This window comes from Periplaneta americana, chromosome 2 (genome assembly GCF_040183065.1).
Source record: "Periplaneta americana isolate PAMFEO1 chromosome 2, P.americana_PAMFEO1_priV1, whole genome shotgun sequence".
NCBI classification, from domain to species: Eukaryota; Metazoa; Arthropoda; class Insecta; order Blattodea; family Blattidae; genus Periplaneta; species Periplaneta americana.
The window spans coordinates 189,664,689-189,686,930 of NC_091118.1; the positions used below are offsets into that span (position 1 = coordinate 189,664,689).

Below are 22,242 nucleotides of genomic sequence, written 5' to 3' on the forward strand. Positions count from 1 at the left end.
TACTGCTTTTAACTAGCTAAAATGGCTCCTGTATCTTCAACCCTAACGACAAAAATAAAAACATGGATTGCGATGGACGAAGCTTTCACTACAGATGGGAAAATAGTAATGTGTCAAGTGTGCGGTAAAAAAGTTGGGTGCTCTATGAAATCACAACTGGAAAGTCTTACCTATCCTATACCTGCCAGATATTGATATTAAATATTTTCATGATTTTACATATTTTGGTACTTATTCAGCTTATTTTTCTTACATAAATATGTACATATTTGACACCTTGATATTACATAAAAATCCGGTCCCTACACATAACACATATTTCACACTAATTTCATGAAAACTCACCATTCATTCTTGGCGACCCTGTAAATTGTGCATAAGAATAAAGTTTGAAAACGCACGCCTCCATTTAAAAGCCAAGGTCCTCTGACAATGAAGAATCTCCATTACAATCAGTTCAGAATCGAATGCTTATAGTAACTGTATACAAATCTTTAAATATGATTAATTTAACCATTCTTGAACCTAAATGATATTTCTAGCACCCTACGTTTCTTATTTACGGAAGGAACACTGTCAAGTACTCTTCCGAACTGAAAGAGCCAAGATTCAATTCCGAGCTGTAGCGGAATTCTTTATCTCACCGTAACTTTTTCCAGAATGGCTCCAGGGTCCATTCAGTCTCTCATAGAAGTAAGTACCCCTGATCTTTCACAGGGTAAAAGGCTGCCGGAAAGTGGTGTCGATCACATCACTTATTTCTAGTGCTGCAGTCCAGAAAGGAAAAGACCTTCTAGTTTCTTTCTACTATAGGCTACGTCACAATGACGTGTAAAGCTTTAACATCTATCCTATATTTTCTTCTGGCTTACTTGAGACTTTTCAACAGCCACACTTATGCACTAAGTTACAGCAAATAGCTGTTGTTAAATTCATCGTCGATATCATCGGCCATGTCTGTTCCAAATCCAAACTGTTAATTTATTGCGAAGATATTCCAGAAAAGTTACTTATTCATATTTTATTTATTCATCATTCACATAATTTATTAAGACCGCAATTGTCTTCCTTCTCAAGAACAAAAACCACCGGCGTAGCTCAGGCGGTAACGCGTTTGACTGCTGATGCGGAGTTGTGCTCGGGCGTGGGTTCAATTCCCGCTTGGGCTGATTACCTGGTTGAGTTTTTTCGAGATTTTCCCCAACCGTAAGGAGAATGTCAGGTAATCTATGGCGAATCCTCGGCCTCATCTTCGCCAAATACCATTTCACTATCACCAATTAAATCGACACTAAATAACCGAGTAGTTGATAGAGCGTCGTTAAGTGACCAAGTGAAAAAAATAGAATATTAAAATTTAAAACAAAGATTTGTATTTTTATATGATTACTTATGAATAATTAGATTCTGAACCGAACAATGTATAGTTTCCGGCCATTATTCCGAATCCATAATTTTTAATGTCTGTTTTCCGAACTGAACTTTTTTTTCCCAAACCCTTTTTCAAATCAAACTTTCCGAAACATTTATTCTTAATGCACATTTTACCGAAATGATATTTTTCCGTTATACATTATTTCCGCACGAGAATCAATCGTGACAGTATAACAACACTTTGGCGTTGCTAAGTAATGCTTACATTATAGTATATTTCGAATTACAAATATTTGTGTTTTACACACCCATTCACTTACAAAGACAAAATGCGGAGAAAGCCTACAATAGTTACATCTGGAAGGGGAGGGATGAAAATGCTATTAAATAGATTTGTATATTGTAACACAAAATCTGGAAGGCGGGGAAAAATGTAATGAGAAAGCAAACGGTTTCAAATAAAGGAATGTTCTGCAAGAGCCATCACCATCACAATTTTTCCCCGTACACGAAAATTTAAAGAAATCAATTTGAAGGGAATGGAGAAATATCAACTCCCATATCTGACATCACTGGAAGATCTCTTACAGAATCCCGAAAGGTACAAAAAACTCTTCACGTTTCAGCACATAGTACATTCTGAAAAAAAAAAAAATAGGCAGTGAAGTGAAGTAAATTTTACATTACAAGTATAGGGTGTTCCGAATCACCTCAAAAGGACCCCGTCCCTGATATACTGACAAGGGAGGGTTTCCAGTAGGCACGGTAGATTTGATTTAAAGCGTTAATGTAGATTGATTTAAGGTTCCTGAAAACGATGGTGTAGGGTCTCTCGTTTCGGAATTGCATTTTTTGAAAATGCAGCAATTTTAAAAATATGGATTGCATATCGTTTTTGCGCGAAGCTTGCTCATAACTACTTGCAGAGAGCACCAGAGACGAGGAAACTACTTTCTTCCATCCCTGTTAGATATCTAGAAGTGGAATATATTCACATCCAGCCACAAATTAGAAAATTAAAAGAACTCTAGACAACATTGGAGCCAAATCATCTACAATTTAATACTATAGCCTAAATCCATGTTGATAAGAAGGAAAAAACACTATATCACTTACTGTATGGAAGTCCAACGGATAGTGTATTTACACAATAAAAACTCTTAATTTTAAAGTGAGCAGGTTTTTTCTTCTCTCAGCGTAGATGGTTGCAGAGAGAATTGGTCAGCAATTTAATAATAATAATAATAATAATAATAATAATAATAATAATAATAATAATAATATTTATTTGAACGATCATAATAATGGTACACTTTTGGTTCGCACTCCCGATGAAGCAAAAGCTTGTGGCCGGGAGCGGAGTTTACATCGAATAATGGAAAAGTAATATTACAAGTTTAAGCCTGCACTAAAATAATTATTTAATTGTTTAATTTAAATAATCAAATATATGTAAGCAAAAGTAAAGTGATGAATATCAAAATAATAATACAATAAAGAATAATATAAGAAATACAATGAAATTATATCAAATATATGTAATACAATGAAATTATATCAAAATAATAATACAAGAAACAATAATATAAGAAATACAATGAAGTTATATCAAATATATGTAAGCAAAAGAAAGTGATGAATATCAAAATAATAATACAAGAAAGAATAATACAAGAAGTACAATGAAATTATATCAAATATATGTAAGCAAAGGAAAGTGATGAATATCAAAATAATAATACAAGAAAGAATAATACAAGAAATACAATGAAATTAAATCAAATATATGTAAGCAAAAGAAAGTGATGAATATCAAAATAATAATACAAGAAAGAATAATACAAGAAATACAATGAAATTATATCAAATATATGTAAGCAAAAGAAAGTGATGAATATCAAAGTAATAATACAAGAAAGAATAATACAAGAAATACAATGAAATTATATCAAATATATGTAAGCAAAAGTAAAGTGTGAATATCAAAATAATAATACAAGAAAGAATAATACAAGAAATAGAATGAAATTATATCAAATATATGTAAGCAAAAGAAAGTGATGAATATCAAAATAATAATACAAGAAAGAATAATACAAGAAATACAATGAAATTATATCAAATATATGTAAGCAAAAGAAAGTGATGAATATCAAAATAATAATATAAGAAAGAATAATATAAGAAATACAATGACATTATATCAAATATATGTAAGCAAAAGAAAGTGATGAATATCAAAAGAATAATACAAGAAGTACAATGAAATTATATCAAATATATGTAAGCAAAAGAAAGTGATGAATATCAAAATAATAATACAAGAAAGAATAATACAAGAAATACAATGAAATTATATCAAATATACGTAAGCAAAAGAAAGTGATGAATATCAAAATAATAATATAAGAAAGAATAATATAAGAAATACAATGACATTATATCAAATATATGTAAGCAAAAGAAAGTGATGAATATCAAAAGAATAATACAAGAAGTACAATGAAATTATATCAAATATATGTAAGCAAAAGAAAGTGATGAATATCAAAATAATAATACAAGAAAGAATAATACAAGAAATACAATGAAATTATATCAAATATATGTAAGCAAAAGAAAGTGATGAATATCAATATAATAAAACAAGAAAGAATAATACAAGAAATACAATGAAATTATATCAAATATATGTAAGCAAAAGTAAAGTGTGAATATCAAAATAATACAAGAAAGAATAACATAAGAAATAGAATGAAATTATATCAAATATATGTAAGCAAAAGAAAGTGATGAATATCAAAATAATATTACAAGGAATACAATGAAATTATATCAGGTAAAACATAGAAGATTCGGGTAACTAGAAAGTACAAATACTAAAATGAAATAAAAAATATTAAATAATACAATTATAAAATAAATGCAAAATACTATGCAATAATTCAGAACGGCCCCAAGGTTCACTCAGCCTTCTATAAAATTGAGTACCGGGTCTTTCCCGGGGGTAAAAGGCGGTCAGAGCGTGGTGCCGACCACACCACCTCATTCTAGTGCCGAGGTCATGGAAAGCATGGGGCTCTACCTCCATGCCCCCCAAGTGCCTTCATGGCATGTTACGGGGATACCTTTACCTTTTTACCTTTACTATGCAATAATATAATGGAGTAATAATTATTATATACATAAATGTTATTTTAGTTTTAATTGATTTATTGAATTTTGAAAGATTGAAAGATTCCTAACGTAGAAAAATATTTTTTTTTTCTTTTTTTTTTTTCAAAAATTTCATGTAAAGAAAAATTGAAAAATAACAAAAGTAAATATATATATATATATACTTACTTACTTACTGGATTTTAAGGAACCCGGAGGTTCATTGCCGGCCTCACATACGTCCCCCATTGGTCCCTATCCTGAGCAAAATTAATCCATTCTCTATCATCATATCCCAACTCCCTCAAATCCATTTTAATATTATCTTCCCATCTACGTCTCGGCCTCCCTAAAGGTCTTTTTCCCTTCGGCCTCCCAACTAACACTCTACATGCATTTCTAGATTCGCCCATACGTGCTACATGCCCTGCCCATCTCAAACGTCTGGATTTAATGTTCCTAATTATGTCAGGTGAAGAATACAATGCGTGCAGTTCTGTGTTGTGTAACTTTCTCCATTCTCCTGTAACTTTATCCCTCTTAGCCCCAAATATTTTCCAAAGCACCTTACTCTCAAACACCCTTAACCTATGTTCCTATCTGAAAGTGAGAGTCCAAGTTTCACAACCATAAAGAACAACCGGTAATATAACGGTTTTATAAATTCTAACTTTCAGATTTTTCGACAGCAGACTGGATGATAAAAGCTTCTCAACCGAATAATAACAGGCATTTCCCATATTTATTCTGTGTTTAATTTCCTCCCGAGTGTCATTTATATTTGTTACTGCTGCTCCTAGATATTTGAACTTCTCCACCTCTTCAAAAGATAAATTTCCAGTTTTTATATTTCCATTTCGTACAATATTCTGGTCACGAGACATAATCATATACTTTGTCTTTTCGGGATTTACCTCCAAACCTATCTTTTTACTTCCTTCCAGTAAAATTCCCGTGTTTTCCCTAATCGTTTGTGGATTTTCTCCTAATATATTCACGTCATCCGCATAGACAAGCAGCTGATGTAACCCATTCAATTCATATATATATATATATATATATATATATATATAATAGAATACTAATCAGTGTTTAAAATCAGTTGAAGTGCTTGCTTTTAAATAATTTATTATTGGAAGTTGCTAATGAAGTTTTTCTCGCCAAATACGTAGAAATTTTGAACGTAGCACAATGGGCGTAGAAGGAATAGGTTTTCCTCGGCGTCTATCCCCAATCCATGGCATACGATAACACGTCCATTCTATGTTATCTCATTTTAGCGTCATACCCCGTAACGTGGTATTTTGTATAGCCTACTTCCTTCTGTTTCAACAAATGAGTGAAATATAATAAAAATTTTGATCTTTCTGATTGTCTTTTCGCGTATCACGGCCGGTATTTTAATTTTGCGTGTTTTTATAAACAAAGCTGCGGAATAGGCCGCCGACAGGAAATGATATCTATGTTACACGTGCCCCTTCCACCGCACTAGCCTTTCTATCGCGGTCGTTTTTACCGTAACGTTCAAAGAGCTATTAAGAAGAAATGACTGGAAGAAATGTTATAGACGTAATCGTAGAACGGACGTTTCAGGTTAAAAAGGATCAGGACTAGAAGACACGGTCTCAAAATTATCATTCATTACGTTAAAGTAGGCGTGTCGTGCCAACAAAAAAGATATCCTCTATTAATACAATTAGGAACGAGTGACACAGTTCAACCATGACGATAAAGTGCTAGGCTATATAAACTGAAACGAAATCTCGGTGTATCCTCATCAAGCCAGCCTCAGAGCAGTGCCTCAAAGCAGAGGCGTATCCGTGGGGGAGAGCAAAGGGGCTTGCGCCCCCAAAACAAAAATTCAAAAATAAGGGAAAAGGAAACAGCAGACGTTTCAGTCCCATCCTTTATCTGAAATACTTCCAGAGCTAATAATTACAAAATCTGCGGACTATCCGAAGAACTTGCTTGTGAGAAAGGAATTTACATCAAGCTGAGTAAATGGGATAAAAACCATTTTTATAGTAGGCCTATATACTCACCAAAGATTGTTCATTTATATCAGCCATATCAATTGATGCTCAGAGGCGCAAACGCGCGCTTTTAGCTCAGGAGAGCCTGAGCGCTTTACAGCGGAAAGGAAAGAGACAGACGAGAGAGGTACTATATGCCGCTTAGTCGAGCTATATACAGGGATGGCCAGCACTGATTCAATAGATAAAGGAAAGAGAACTTATTAAAACTGTATCCATGTTAATTTTTAGATTTGTCTGAGAAGTATAAGTGCATCATAAGAATGTTAAGTTTTAATTTTAATGCTCATTTTTCACAAGTATGTTCTTTTTATTCAAAAGGAATATTTTCTCAACCTTTTTTTTTATAGAAAAGTGAAATTTTCAGATAAAGGCATATTTATTTAGTAGCCTTACAGGTAATGGAACAATATTTTCGTAAATGAAATATACCGTAAATAGACTACGTATTACTGAAGATAGTGTATTACAAATTTTGATAATATTCGCATGGAAAATGTTTGTATGGAAATGAATTAATAAAGCAACTACTGTTACATTATAAGCAAGATATATGTACTCATGTGTTTTAAAAATGTCAGCTCTATAGCTTCAGCAGATTTCGAGAAAATAATTTAATATTCTGATAATAGAAAGTTGCGCACCAATATCACCTTAAAAGCATTATGCGATAAGAGTTTTGTTATGGAATATTAGTTACACTTAAAACATATACAGTACCTAGGTAACTTTGCTTTGTACTATAATATTGTTTTGATTAGTTCTTTGATTACTTTTATAAGGCTAAATATACCATCAATATCAATTCCTACTTATCATGCCATACTCAATCTCTTTCTTTTCGGGATATCACTTTCTTTATGAATGAATGTGTTCCATTCACTTAGTACGGTATAGTTGTAGGCTATTACCACGGAATTTATATGAATATTCCTTCTTAACTCTCTATTATGTTATTAACGTTTAAAACACAAATGCAATATTAAGAAATCAGTGTTAGTACTTTTGTTTTGCAGACAATATAGATAATATCAAACAGAAATAAGCCATATAAAAATAACGACATAAAATTTCACGTTACGTTTGAAGTTTGTGCACCACTGTTTTCTTAATCCAACAGGCTGCTTATTCTTCCTTCGATGCTTAGCTTTTGATGCCCGCGCACGACGTCAAGGTCAGAAAAATGCGCTTGCTTTGACATCACTGATTTATATGCACGAAGTATCAATAATTATTCTATAGGCTTAGGCCTACATAAAAAGCAATTTTTACGTAAATTCGATTTTGGGAATTAGATTTTGTATTTTTTTTTCGATTCTGTGTAATTATTTATAGTAAAATATGGCCCACAAATCAGATTTAAAACTCCTAATTCTAATGTGCACATAAAATAATAATATTCATTCTTTTGGCAGTGCGATTTTTGCACTGTGTCTAAGATGTAAAAACGATCGAAAGTTTGGGAGTTACCGGTACCTATCGGCTACACTGTCAGAGAAGATAAGGAAAGGATAGCCTAACTGTTGTATCCATTACCAATAATTCTCTTGCAGAATAGCAAGAAAAAGAAAACCTACTGCATCTGTTGGATCCTTTAGCAAGACCTATCCTACAGAATTGCAAGGGAAATGACTGAAATCTGTTGGATTCTATATTCAATAATGATAAAGAAATGGCATCCATCTGTTAGATCCATTATAAAAAATTACCTTGGAGAACAATAAGGACAAGGAAATCTAATGTTGGATCCGTAAGCAAGATCTTTTTTTTTATTGAATATCTGTTCGTTCCGTTATTAAGAGTTATCTTCCAGAATATCAAAGAAAAAATATATCTGTTGGATCCGTCAGCAAGAGCTATACTGGAGCAAGGAAAGTCGCATCTATCTTTTGGATCCGTTACCAAGAGCAATACTACAGAACAGTAAGGAAAGACACCTACCTTTTAGACCTGTTAGCAAAAGTTATCTTCGAGAATATATAAGAAAAAGAAATCTAATTCTACGATCCGTCAGTAACAGCTGGGACACTTCTCTGTTGGCTCTGTTGCTAAGAGCTAACGCGGAGCGTAGCAATAAAAAGGAATCTAAGAGCTATCATAAATAATAAGGGAAGTGGCGCTTATCTGCTGGATCCGTTGCCTGGAACTATAATGCAGAAAATAGCAAGGAAAAATTACTCTACCTATTGGATCCGTTAGCATTAACTAGAGAACAGCAAGGAAAGAGGCTATCTGTTGGATTCGTTACCAAGAGCTATAATGCAGAAATAGCAAGGAAAAATAACTACATATTGGATCCGATAGCATTAACTAGAGAACAGCAAGGAAAGAGGCTGCTATCTGTTGGATTCGTTATCAAGAGCTATAATGTAGAAAATAGCAAGGAAAAATAACTACCTATTGGATCCGTTAGCATTAACTAGAGAGCAGCAAGGAAAAAGACTGTTATCTGTTGTATTCGTTACCAAGAGCTATAATGCAGAAAATAGCAAGGAAAAATAACTCTACCTATTGGATCCGTTAGCATTAACTAGAGAACAGCAAGGAAAGGGGCTACTATCTGTTGTATTCGTTACCAAGAGTTATAATGCAGAAAATAGCAAGGAAAAATAACTCTACCTATTGGATCCGTTAGCATTAACTAGAGAACAGCAAGGAAAGAGGCTGCTATCTGTTGTATTCGTTACCAAGAGCTATAATGCAGAAAATAGCAAGGAAAAATAACTCTACCTATTGGATCCGTTAGCATTAAATAGAGAACAGCAAGGAAAGAGGCTGCTATCTGTTGTATTCGTTACCAAGAGCTATAATGCAGAAAATAGCAAGGAAAAATAATTCTACCTACTGGATCCGTTAGCATTAACTAGAGAACAGCAAGGAAAGAGGCTGCTATCTGTTGTATTCGTTACCAAGAGCTATAATGCAGAAAATAGCAAGGAAAAATAACTCTACCTATTGGATCCGTTAGCATTAAATAGAGAACAGCAAGGAAAGAGGCTACTATCTGTTGTATTCGTTACCAAGAGCTATAATGCAGAAAATAGCAAGGAAAAATAATTCTACCTACTGGATCCGTTAGCATTAACTAGAGAGCAGCAAGGAAAGAGACTGTTATCTGTTGTATTCGTTACCAAGAGCTATAATGCAGAAAATAGCACGGAAAAATAACTCTACCTATTGGATCCGTTAGTATTAACTAGAGAACAGCAAGGAAAGGGGCTACTATCTGTTGTATTCGTTACCAAGAGTTATAATGCAGAAAATAGCAAGGAAAAATAACTCTACCTATTGGATCCGTTAGCATTAACTAGAGAACAGCAAGGAAAGAGGCTACTATCTGTTGTATTCGTTACCAAGAGCTATAATGCAGAAAATAGCAAGGAAAAATAACTCTACCTATTGGATCCGTTAGCATTAAATAGAGAACAGCAAGGAAAGAGGCTATCTGTTGGATTCGTTACCAAGAGCTATAATGCAGAAAATAGCAAGGAAAAATAACTCTACCTATTGGATCCGTTAGCATTAACTAGAGAACAGCAAGGAAAGAGGCTACTATCTGTTGTATTCGTTACCAAGAGTTATAATGCAGAAAATAGCAAGGAAAAATAACTCTACCTATTGGATCCGTTAGCATTAACTAGAGAACAGCAAGGAAAGAGGCTACTATCTGTTGTATTCGTTACCAAGAGCTATAATGCAGAAAATAGCAAGGAAAAATAACTCTACCTATTGGATCCGTTAGCATTAACTAGAGAACAGCAAGGAAAGAGGCTGCTATCTGTTGTATTCGTTACCAAGAGCTATAATGCAGAAAATAGCAAGGAAAAATAACTCTACCTATTGGATCCGTTAGCATTAAATAGAGAACAGCAAGGAAAGAGGCTGCTATCTGTTGTATTCGTTACCAAGAGCTATAATGCAGAAAATAGCAAGGAAAAATAACTCTACCTATTGGATCCGTTAGCATTAACTAGAGAACAGCAAGGAAAGAGACTGTTATCTGTTGGATTCGTTACCAAGAGCTATAATGCAGAAAATAGCAAGGAAAAATAATTCTACCTACTGGATCCGTTAGCATTAACTAGAGAACAGCAAGGAAAGAGACTGTTATCTGTTGGATTCGTTACCAAGAGCTATAATGCAGAAAATAATTCTACCTACTGGATCCGTTAGCATTAACTAGAGAGCAGCAAGGAAAGAGACTGTTATCTGTTGGATTCGTTACCAAGAGCTATAATGCAGAAAATAGCAAGGAAAAATAACTATCTATTGGATCCGGTAGCATTAAATAGAGAACAGCAAAGAAAGAGACTACTATCTGTTGAATTCGTTACCAAGAGCTATAATGTAGAAAATAACAAGAAAAAATACCTCTACTTATTGGATCCGTTAGCATTACCCAGAATCAGTGTATATTACCTAACTAGAGTAATAGATAATAAAAGGTACTTCTTAACTACAACTGATGTTAATCCAGAAACAGTGGCGGCATGTGAAATGACGCCTACTTTATTAACATATTTTGCTTAAAAATTTAAACCCAGGATATTAAGTTGTGAATAAATGCCACCTTTTCTGTATCTAGGCTATTCCGCCCTGTTCTTTCGCGCAATTATAAAAATACAAGTGTGTTAATTTCGTCAGTATTTGCGATGAGTTGAGGTAATAGAAAAATATTAAATAATATTATTTTACATACTATGAAGAAATAGCAGCGACACAGAATTTTACAAGACTTGAAATAATTTGATAATCGTGTATACTATAGTTTGTGTGAAAAGGTTGATTCCTAAAGTATAAGAGAAGACAAAATAGTATCATTTGTCCCTCATTAGATTAGAATATAATATACCGGATTAAACTAGTTCGACCAGCTTTCTATAGCCTATAACATATAACATTTTTTCTAGATATTTCCTAATGATACGTTCTCAGAGCAAAATAATGAGTAGTTGTCAGATAAACTAATATTAATTTAAAAAAGCGGCGTGTGAATTGACTCTAGTTTCTTATAGGCCTATATTTTGCTCAGAAATTGAAATCTACAGTTCTATATCACGTTATGGCGAATAAATATTGACAACCTATTTTCTTCTCTTTTATAACCAGCCCGTCCTACTCCTAGCACAAATATAAAAGAACAATTCGGGTAGTATCTGCGATGATAAGAGGTCGTATAAAAATTTATAATATTAAATTTGAACACTACGAAGAAAAGCACTGGTGTAGGCTTTGACGCGTCATGAAATATCGTGGCTATCATATGTGAAAGGGATGGTTCTTAAAGTAAACGAGAAGGGGTGACAGTACAATACGTCTCTCATTGACAATTTTATTAGTATGCAACGCTGGATTATAAAACATTATAACGGATTAAGCTAGATAGACGATTATGTACTTTTATGTAGGCCTATAATTTTCTACGTAGTGACTAATCATAATAATAATAATAATAATAATAATAATAATAATAATAATGATTTATTTAACCTGGCAGAGTTAAGGCCATACGGCCTTCTCTAACACTCAACCAGGAGTAAAAACTGCATTACAAAAACATTACAAATTTACAAAGTACACTACAATTTCACACACAAAACTGAATAAGATAATAATAATAAAATGTAAACAACAAGTAAGAAGAAATCATAATAATAATAATAATAATAATAATAATTTATTTAACCTGGCAGAGTTAAGGCCATACGGCCTTCTCTAACACTCAACCAGGAGTAAAAACTGCATTACAAAAACATTACAAATTTACAAAGTACACTACAATTTCACACACAAAACTGAATAAGATAATAATAATAAAATGTAAACAACAAGTAAGAAGAAATAATAATAATAATAATAATAATAATAATTTATTTAACCTGGCAGAGTTAAGGCCATACGGCCTTCTCTAACACTCAACCAGGAGTAAAAACTTCATTACAAAAACATTACAAATTTACAAAGTACACTACAATTTCACACACAAAGCTGAATAAGATAATAATAATAAAATGTAAACAACAAGTAAGAAGAAATCAGACATAATATATTGTATAACATAGAGAAAGAAAGAAAGAAAGAAAGAAAGAAAGAAAGAAAGAAAGAAGGAAAGAAAGAAAAAAGCATGATAAAATGTGAACAGCAGGTCAAAAATAAATGAGGCATACAAAGTATAAAAAAATAATACAATTATTGATAATAATAATAATAATAATAACAAATAAGAATAGTAATAATAATAATAATAATAATAATAATAATAATAATAACGGGCCTAATAGTAATAATAATACTAATAGTAGTAATAAAATAGTGCAGTACAAAGCATGCAATGAATACAATATTTTAAGTACACACAGTAAGGAAAATTATGATTATATATAGCTCAACTTATCACATTATAGATATACAATTATCGGAAAATATGAAAACAAAAATATAAAATAAGTTAAATATCACTAGAACATTAAAAAATGTGAATACGTGGAAATATGCAATACAACACTTGTCATAATAGTAAGTTAGTTTGGTAACTCGTCATAAGATAATTTTCTAACTTGGATTTGAAAGATTTCAATGTTCGGCAGGCCTTGACTTCAGGCGGTAGAGAGTTCCAGTGACGAGAGGTAGCAACAGTGAAAGATGAGGAATACAGAGATGATGTGTGAAGTGGAATTTCTAGCTTGTTATCGCGTTGTGATCGAGTATTAATATTATGATAGCGAGAGAGAGTATGAAAACGAGCGAATAAATAATAGGGGGATGAAGTGTGCATAATTCGATATAGGAGAGAAAGTGAGTGCATGGTTCTCAACGTTAAATAACAAACGTACCGGTACTTGTTCACTACAACTGGTACTAATTCAATAACAATTGCATGAGACATGACACATTCCTCCTTATTCCATATTTAGGAGAAGCTTGAAACGTGTTATTTTATGTATTTTGTGGTGAATAAAAAGACCTCAGACTATATTTTTTCTGTCCTTCTCTTAGCACCAATATAATAATAAAATAGTATGAATTTGGTCAGTATGAGCGATGAGCAGGGAGTAGATCTCGGACAAGGGTCATCTAGACACCTGATTGAAGTCGTCGCATACAGTGCATAGTCAGGGCGCCAAGAGGGAGGGGCAGGTAGTACGTCGGGTCTAGTCGGGGTGCATTACGTGGTATTGCTGACTGGCAGGCTAGGTTCCTTTCGATCACGATACGTAGTTAAAATAGCGAAGTTCACCAACATGGAAGATTAGCTGTCTTCCTTAAACACGCCCATTTTACCTTTCTGTAAAGACTTTTCGCGCAATCTAGGCCTACATTAGTCGGTTGATTGGAATTCCTATTGCACAGCGAACTTGCCAAAAACACGGAATGCAAAGCGTTCTACGTTCACTACAAGTGTTGAAATGCATGTTTCCACGTATTCACATTTTTTTTATGTTCTAGTGATATTTAACTTATTTTACATTTTTGTTTTCATATTTTCCGATAATGGTATATCTCTAATGTGATAAGTTGAGCTATATATAATCATAATTTTCCTTACTGTGTATACTTAAAATATTGTATTCATTGTATGCTTTGTACTGCACTATTTTATTACTACTATTATTATTATTATTATTATTATTATTATTATTATTATTATTAATGTGTAGTATATCTGAGTTTTTTTCTCACTGATCTAATTTTAATAATTATTTGTCCATTTTTTTTTCTCTTGCATTTGGTCAATTGATTAAGGTAGACTATTCCATTATTTCAATTATCTTATTGTACTAATTTATGATTTTATAATTTTTATTTAATCTATGATTGATGAAGACTATTATATTGTTTGTATTTCATCTCATTGTCATTTTCTATCATTCATTCTCATCATCATTTGTTGTTTTGTTCTGTTTTGTATCGTGCTAAACTTTAATTGGCCTTGTGCTGTTGTTTTGCACGTTAATATTCTAAATAAATAAATAAATAAATAAATAAATAAATAAATAAACAAATTATTACTATTCTTATTTATTATTATTATTATTATTATTATTATTGTTGTTGTTATTATTATTATTATTATTATTATCAATAATTGTCTTATTTTTTACACTTTGTATGTCTCATTTATTTTGACCTGCTGTTCACATTTCATTATGGTTTTTCCTTTCTTTCTGTATGTTTTATATTATGTCTGATTTCTACTTACTTGTTGTTTACATTTTATTATTATTATCTTATTCAGTTTTGTGTGTAAAATTGTAGTGTACTTTGTAAATTTGTAGTGTTTTTTGTAACGCAGTTTTACTCCTGGTTGAGTGTTACAGAAGGCCGTATGGCCTTAACTCTGCCAGGTTAAATAAATTATTATTATTATTATTATTATTATTATTATTATTATTATTATTATTACATTTTACTGAATTCGAGAAGAAATATTTTACTACAAAACAGGGAAAGATCATATTTTGTCAAGTGTGTCAAGTGGATTATGAGAAAAGAAAACATGTTCTATTCTGAAATACTATCAACAACAATGGCGACATTAAATCCAATAATAATTAAGCTGCGCCCTCAATTTCCGGGTGACACTCAAATAATCAAAACAGAATTTCTCGCAACTTGTGCTTAATGATAGTACATGCTATTAACGAAGTAGAAAATAAGCCTGCCAAAAAGTTTGTTGAAAAATATAACTACGCATAGGAAAATTCACCTACAGTCAATCCTAAAGAAATATTTATCCCACTAACATACAACAAGAAAATTAGAAACGTGTTAATATCTTAAATTTGATTAAATAAATTTATAGCCTATGTGTATGAATTAATCAACCTATATTATATTTGTATTCTATAATTTTGAAATATATATTAATCCTACTTTTCACGTGCGATATTATTCTTCTCTAATGTTAATATTATATTATATACTTAATTCCATTGCCGCTGTAATTATATTTTAGTTCCTATTTTATTTTACTTATTTAATTATATTATTATTATTTTTTATTTTAATATCATATCTGAACTGCGACCGAGCACGAGCGCTGCTCATTCGGTCTCAAATTTTGTTAATACTACTGTATCTCCTTTTTATATTGCTTGTATTATTTTATTTGTATTTCTCTTCGTTTGTTTTTGTAATTATATTTCTTTATTCTGTATATTTGAATTTAAATAAATAAAAATAAATCTAACACATTTCTATCAATAGGACAAAATAAAAAGCTGTAGAAAATGACAAAAATGCGGGTTTCTCTGGATAAAAACGCTAGTGGCCGTTGCGTAGTAAATGTTATAATAGAAATATGTTTGTGTAATTGACAGTAATACATTCTTCTTAACAAGTAAAGTGCTAAATAAACGAAACCATACAAGCATTAAGAACATCTCTGAATATGTAGCGTCTTTTATGGTCAAATGGTATTATTACGCGGAAGAACATGCGAGAGAGAGAGTCAAAAAGTAACCTTAATAATTATTTTATTAATTGAATATGTACAATAAGACTACAAACACTTCATCACTTTTAACAGGAACACTTGCATTGAACATAGTTGGGACTATGTTGAAAAGTGATGAAGTGTTTGCAGTCTTATTGTACATATTCAATTAATAAAATCTCGTACATCGAATTGTAACAACGCTGCGTTTCGTTTCACTTAGAATGCATATTTTTGAATTTTAAAGGAACTATGAATGTATAAAACTGTGACATAGTAATTCAATTTGGTCCTGTATTTTATGCTCTCTTTTACAAGTATATACAAACATGTAGAACGTCGCAACTTGTGTCTATATGCTCATGTAACTGTAGTTTTTTTTACACAAAATTACATTGGATGTATTAGAAGTATTATATTTGTAAATATTTAAATATTATATTTTCACCCGGCTGTAGACCTTCTTATGATCAGCATGTTTGTAGCAAGTGTACATGTACACCTGGGTGAACAATGTAGAGCAGATCTCGCGCGGCCTTGGCTCCCCCACCTTCACGCGCATGGCCGTCCGGCTGGCTAAGAGCCGTGAAACCTGTTCTGCTCTATACTGTTCACCCAGAACATATCCACCCGCCCTTTCTCACTATAGAGCAAAATGGTCCGTGTTCAGATAACTTAATGAAGTAAGGATACCCGTGCCCGAACTCTAGTTACTGGATTTACATAATATGAGGAAAAGCAGTGGTGTAGGGACACGATTTTAAATAAAGTAATTATGGACGATCACTCTGTTCTCAGTACGCATTAAACCACCAAGAAGAACACCCACACGTAAGCTGAGGCGTACATATATGTAAATAATCTTCAAAAACCCTTCTATTACGTCACATTTATTAAACACTATGACAAACTGTTTTCAACAATATCCATCAATAAATTATCTCCTTTTTAATATTAAACAATTATCATTAATTTATATTTACGTGTTTATTTACAGATAATTGAATTTCTATTCTCCCACCCCTCGCAGTACAACTGTTTGCACGTTTTTTGAAATACAGAGGTGTGAAAATTATTAGAATAATCTTAATTTTAAAGGTTTTTTAATAGTTCCTTCACAAATATTAATTGAATTGATGAATATTGGTATATATTACTATACTGAAGTATTTACTACTAACAATGCCGGAAAGCATTGTTGTACATTGGTATTTTTCTTATTTCACAATTGTTATGGGAATTCAGAAATTATTATATTATGTTGGCGGAATTAGAAACATAAAAAATTATATGCACAAAACAGATGTATACGTTCATTTGAACCTTCACAACAATGTAAACGCAAAGAACAATTTGTTTAAAACATTTCTTAATTAATTTTTTATGTTTCCAATTCCGCCAACATAATATAATAATTTCTGAATTCCCATAACAATTGTAAAATAAGAAAAATACCAATGTAAAACAATGCTTTCCGGTATTGTTAGTAGTAAATATATCCTACATCAGTATAGTAGTATTATATACCAATATTCATCAATTCAATGAATATTTGTGAAGGAACTATTAAAAAACCTTTAAAATTAATATTATTTTAATAATTTTCACACCTCTGTACATGTAAGTCATTAAGATTAACACCTCAATATTAATTTAAACTCTTCTGATCCAAATTTACATATCTTTTCCTTTATTTCAGCTTACCACCCATTCCAAAAAACAATATACAATGGCGTTTGCTACAAGTTAAATGCAGTACTTTTCACACGTAATCAATAAGTAAGTTTTCGACAGGATATAATTATTCACATTTTTTTAAATTTATTAGCCACTTAATATCTCTTAGATAAATTATTGAAACATATACATTTTACAGATTCAATATTGATAAATGAAGGACAGCAAATGTATTGCTAAACAACTATTAACGATTAATTGTAACAGCATGGCAACATACTATGACACATGCGATTTTATCAAATTCAGCAATTGAGTCTTTTTCACCAACATTTTATTAATTTGCTGATATTCGTAATTCTGTTAATGACTTAATGCAGGATATAAGTAACACCTTTATCAATTTTAATTATTTTATATGTGTTTTGTAACATGAGTTATATGTATCAGACATCATATCAACATTTTCCAAATTGACATTTTCTGGAAATCTTTTTAAACTAAAAATTTTCATTAATAAGATATAACTACATAAAACTTATGACAGTCCAGTTTGTCATGCATAATACTATGTACATTTTAATTTGTTCAAGGTTTAGATTTCGTGTTTCATAACAATATCTCATGATGCCGAAAAGGCGAAAACGTTAATATTTCATATACAATGTTATAGCAAATAAACATTTGCAAAATAGATAAATCTTATAGATTGAACTTGAAACTTTTATTATATAATTACCATGTACCCATATGAAATTGTTGGCTCTCAAAGTAAACGAGAAGACAAGACCGTAGAAATTCCTCACTCATTTATAAGTAGTCTATGTAACTCCAGATTAGAAACCATAATAATGGATTTAGGTGGACCACTTTTCTCTAGATTTATTACTTATACAAAATTTTTCTACATAATGTCCTATTATACGTTCAAAACTCTAACTAATAAAAGGTACCTGTTAACTACAACTGATACTAATTCAAGAACAGTGGCATGTGGAATAACACATATTTCGTTACTACATATCTTACGCAAGGATTTAAAACCGTTGTATTATTTAAGATGAGGCGAAAAATCCTCAATGTTTCTTAAACCAATTTCGTCCCGCGCGCTCTAAGCGTAAATAGAAAAAAAATAATGTAAATTTGGTCGATGTCTGTGATAGTGCGGGTTATACAGGGACATCATTTTATTTTTACTAACATTTTAAATATTAACTTGCCTATACCTCTGGATCAACTCCGTTTGCTACCCCGTTCCACGATTGGAGTTCGATGATACTGGCGTAATATACAAACAAATCACTTTACTAGGTATAAGAGGGAAGAAAAGTAGTTCATCCATTTACATAAACTAGAAAATATTGCGCTTTTGAGTTTGATCATTTTCATTAGGTTTTTGTTTAATCAAAATACAGTACTATATTAACAATGAGTGTTTTTACTCACGAACTGAGCTGTCCATGTGGACGTATTCATTATGCAGTGTGTGTTATACTGTCTAGAGCACATTAGCGTACAATATAGAGAATGAAGTTAAATTGAAAAATAATCACAATATGGATATTTAAACACATTTTTTTAAATGGTGGCCCTTCATTTCGATACAGGCTTCAGTTCTAATTTGCATTTATCGCACTACAGACTATTGTACCTAATCCCAATTACTAATTTCGTCCTTCGTACTAGTAACTCATGTTGAAATAATTCTGTACCTACTCTATAAAAGAGTACCTTACGTACTGTAAATTCAATCTTCACTTCTGCCCGACCCGCACAGATAAAATTACTCAGACATGCTATCTACTGTCCGTCCAAGTGGTTATGTCGTAGGATCGTAGAAAGGGGGGAAATCACATGACAGTTAATTACTTAACAAGGCCCTTTCATTTAAGTTATTTTAAACAGTTGTATAATATTACGTAGGCATCCAATTCCTAACAGAAATTAATGTTCTGAGAAAGGAGCTAAGACAGCCCAGCAACTAGCTGGCGAATAAAAGCTGGTGGGGGAAACCAGGATACGACCTAGGCAAATGGACGACAGTACCTGTGCAAAAATGATTCAATATTGAAAGCTCTTTCGTCACTGGAAAACGCGAACATATTTTTGAAACGTACTGTTTACTATGACCGTAAGGCTGCTATGACTGTATATGCAGTCTTGGTTCTGTGTGGAGGACGGGGTGGGAGTGAAGTACATTAAAAAACTCAGGTAGAATAAAAATTGAAGTAAAAATAAAATGATGTCCCTGTAGAAATGCTACTGATACAAACTTTATCGTGATTTTAAGTATTGTGATTGTCGTTTATCTTAACTGGGCTTGTTTTTAAATGCAGAACAATTTCTACTTTACGCCACGCAAAGCTCGACAAATAGAAGAAGCGGGGAGTGTGCTACCAAAACAAGGACCGCCCTTTGAAACATATTAGTACAAAAATCGCACATGTCCCGACTTGTGCTGTGATTTTACGCACTAAATGTATTCTTGTATATAGTTGTAGTTATATCAATGACACTTCCCTTAGAACATATGATATTATCCAAGATAGACCTATCACTAGACATACTGTACATCTAACAAATGTTTGTTGATTGCGTTTAAATCTATATTCGCGTCCATGATAATTGCACATACCTAAGACTGACATAAAATATTCACAATTCTGTAATTGCGAGTAACTTGCCTACAACCTGTTGACAGTAAGTACTGAGGATAGACGATTTTTTTAATACCTGTATAACCAATGCAACAGAAAAAGTTCTAATTTTAATTCTCAGCCGCAAATCATAATATTGACAATACTGAAAGAATTTCCGTAAAATAATTACCAAATAGGGCCTGTGTATAAAAAATAGTAATCTAATTGAGTTATTTTTAAATTTCTTAATTATTTTAGTGACTGACATTTTGAATATTACTGTCTGTTTTAATACTAGAGTACTGACAGCCGAGTTTCTAATGCTAACGACATTGGGCGAGTTCTAATGGGGAAAAAAAGTAAATAGGATAGGATTACGTTGATGATAAAATGCTTACGGTAATTTAAAAACAATTTTGATGTCAAATTAACAGAATCGTCGGAACTTTAACGCACTTAACACTAACAGGTTAACAAATAGCAATATTTCATATCTTTCAAAATGAACTTAATACATAGTTACCTCATTGAATTATATTAATACTGGTATTTTGTTTACATTGTTGGTGTAATTTCATACATTGCTATAGATTCAATTCTAACATTGTTGTCTATGATATAGCCCAATTATAATTAACATGAGTAGAGGTAACTGGAACAGAAGGTAATTACGAATCATTAAATGTTTTTTTATTTAAGACGTAGCGGTAGCGAAACTAATAGAATTCTTGGAAAAATCTTGAGCAGTTAATATTAACAATAATATGAACGTAAGTCCAGTTTATCTACACGAAATTAAACAACACGAAATCACTTCTAAAAGTGACGTTAGCATTACCACTTTCCTTAAATTCTTGAAGTGTTACACAAAAACTAACACCAGTTAAGAAAAAAATGTAAAAATCGTGTAGGTGATAGCAAAAATGAGGAACAAATAGGGAGATTGTACCCTCTTTTTTATATTCTGTTTGAAACATAAGACTGTTGCAGCTTACCTGTGAACAGCCCACATCAGCTAAAGCACCCCCTTTGGAATTGGCAGCAACCCATGCTTCGGCGAATGTCTCCATAGCGCTTTGAAAGTCCATTTTTTATAGTTTAAAAATATTTAAAAAGAAACAATAATTTAATAAATCTTTTAACTTTAAAAAAAATAACAGCCGATAACACAATAATAAACACAAAACAAAAAAAAATTACACAATAATATTCATCGTCACTCGTGGTAAAAAACACGAAATAGTTGAGGAAACCACTGACAGCGACGCTGCTGTAGCGGCTGGACGAGTACACGTAGTGCTCGCACGAGCGCCTCTCTCTGACTGAACGTGTATCTGTAGACTGTGGCGTATATAACGAACGCGCCGCAGCGCGCAGTTGTTGGAAAACGGTTTTTTTACTCTCTCAAATAATAAAAAAGAGGAAGGCCCGACACGGAGGACAGATAAGCGTTTAGCCAACCCTTTTCCACCCCTCGGAACCAACCGAAAGCCACTTGCAACCAAAATCTCTACAAGCGCAAACGATTTAACTGTGGAAAATATGTGACGAGCGGAGAGCGCAAGTCCCACGCGGAACATCTGCGCGTAGCCTCAATGAACGGGGCAGTGTAGGCGGTCCAAGAGGGCGGGTGCTACCGGGAGGTGTGTCCGCGAGGGAGGTGTCAAAATGGAGGGGGATCATATTAACGCAAAAATATAAATATGCCAATATTTTAAATAAAACCATTACGGAAATTACAATACGAGAACTACAAAATTCAAGTTTATTCGCTGCGCGAACCCGTTTTGCCAAACAATGCAGTTCTGCACGGCGTTCTGTTGGCTTCGCTTAGTCAACCCATTCTGCTTTGTGAATTTTCGGAGGTTTCTGCGCCATCAACTGTTACTTTCTCTTTGTTTAATATTTAAGAGCTGGAATTAATGCT

At 32.4% G+C, this 22,242-nt stretch overlaps 1 protein-coding gene across 1 annotated transcript in view; it reads right to left on the minus strand.

Annotated features, from left to right (window-relative positions):
- The window catches only part of dve (SATB1_N and homeodomain domain-containing protein dve), a 540,584-nt gene extending 519,049 nt beyond the window's left edge, over positions 1–21,535 (minus strand). Inside the window, exon 1 of the mRNA XM_069819175.1 lies at positions 21,311–21,535. Coding sequence (XP_069675276.1) covers positions 21,311–21,403 — 93 coding nt within the window. The 5' untranslated portion in view covers positions 21,404–21,535. The remainder of the gene's footprint in view (positions 1–21,310) is intronic.
- Positions 21,536–22,242: the final 707 nt, after the last annotated feature.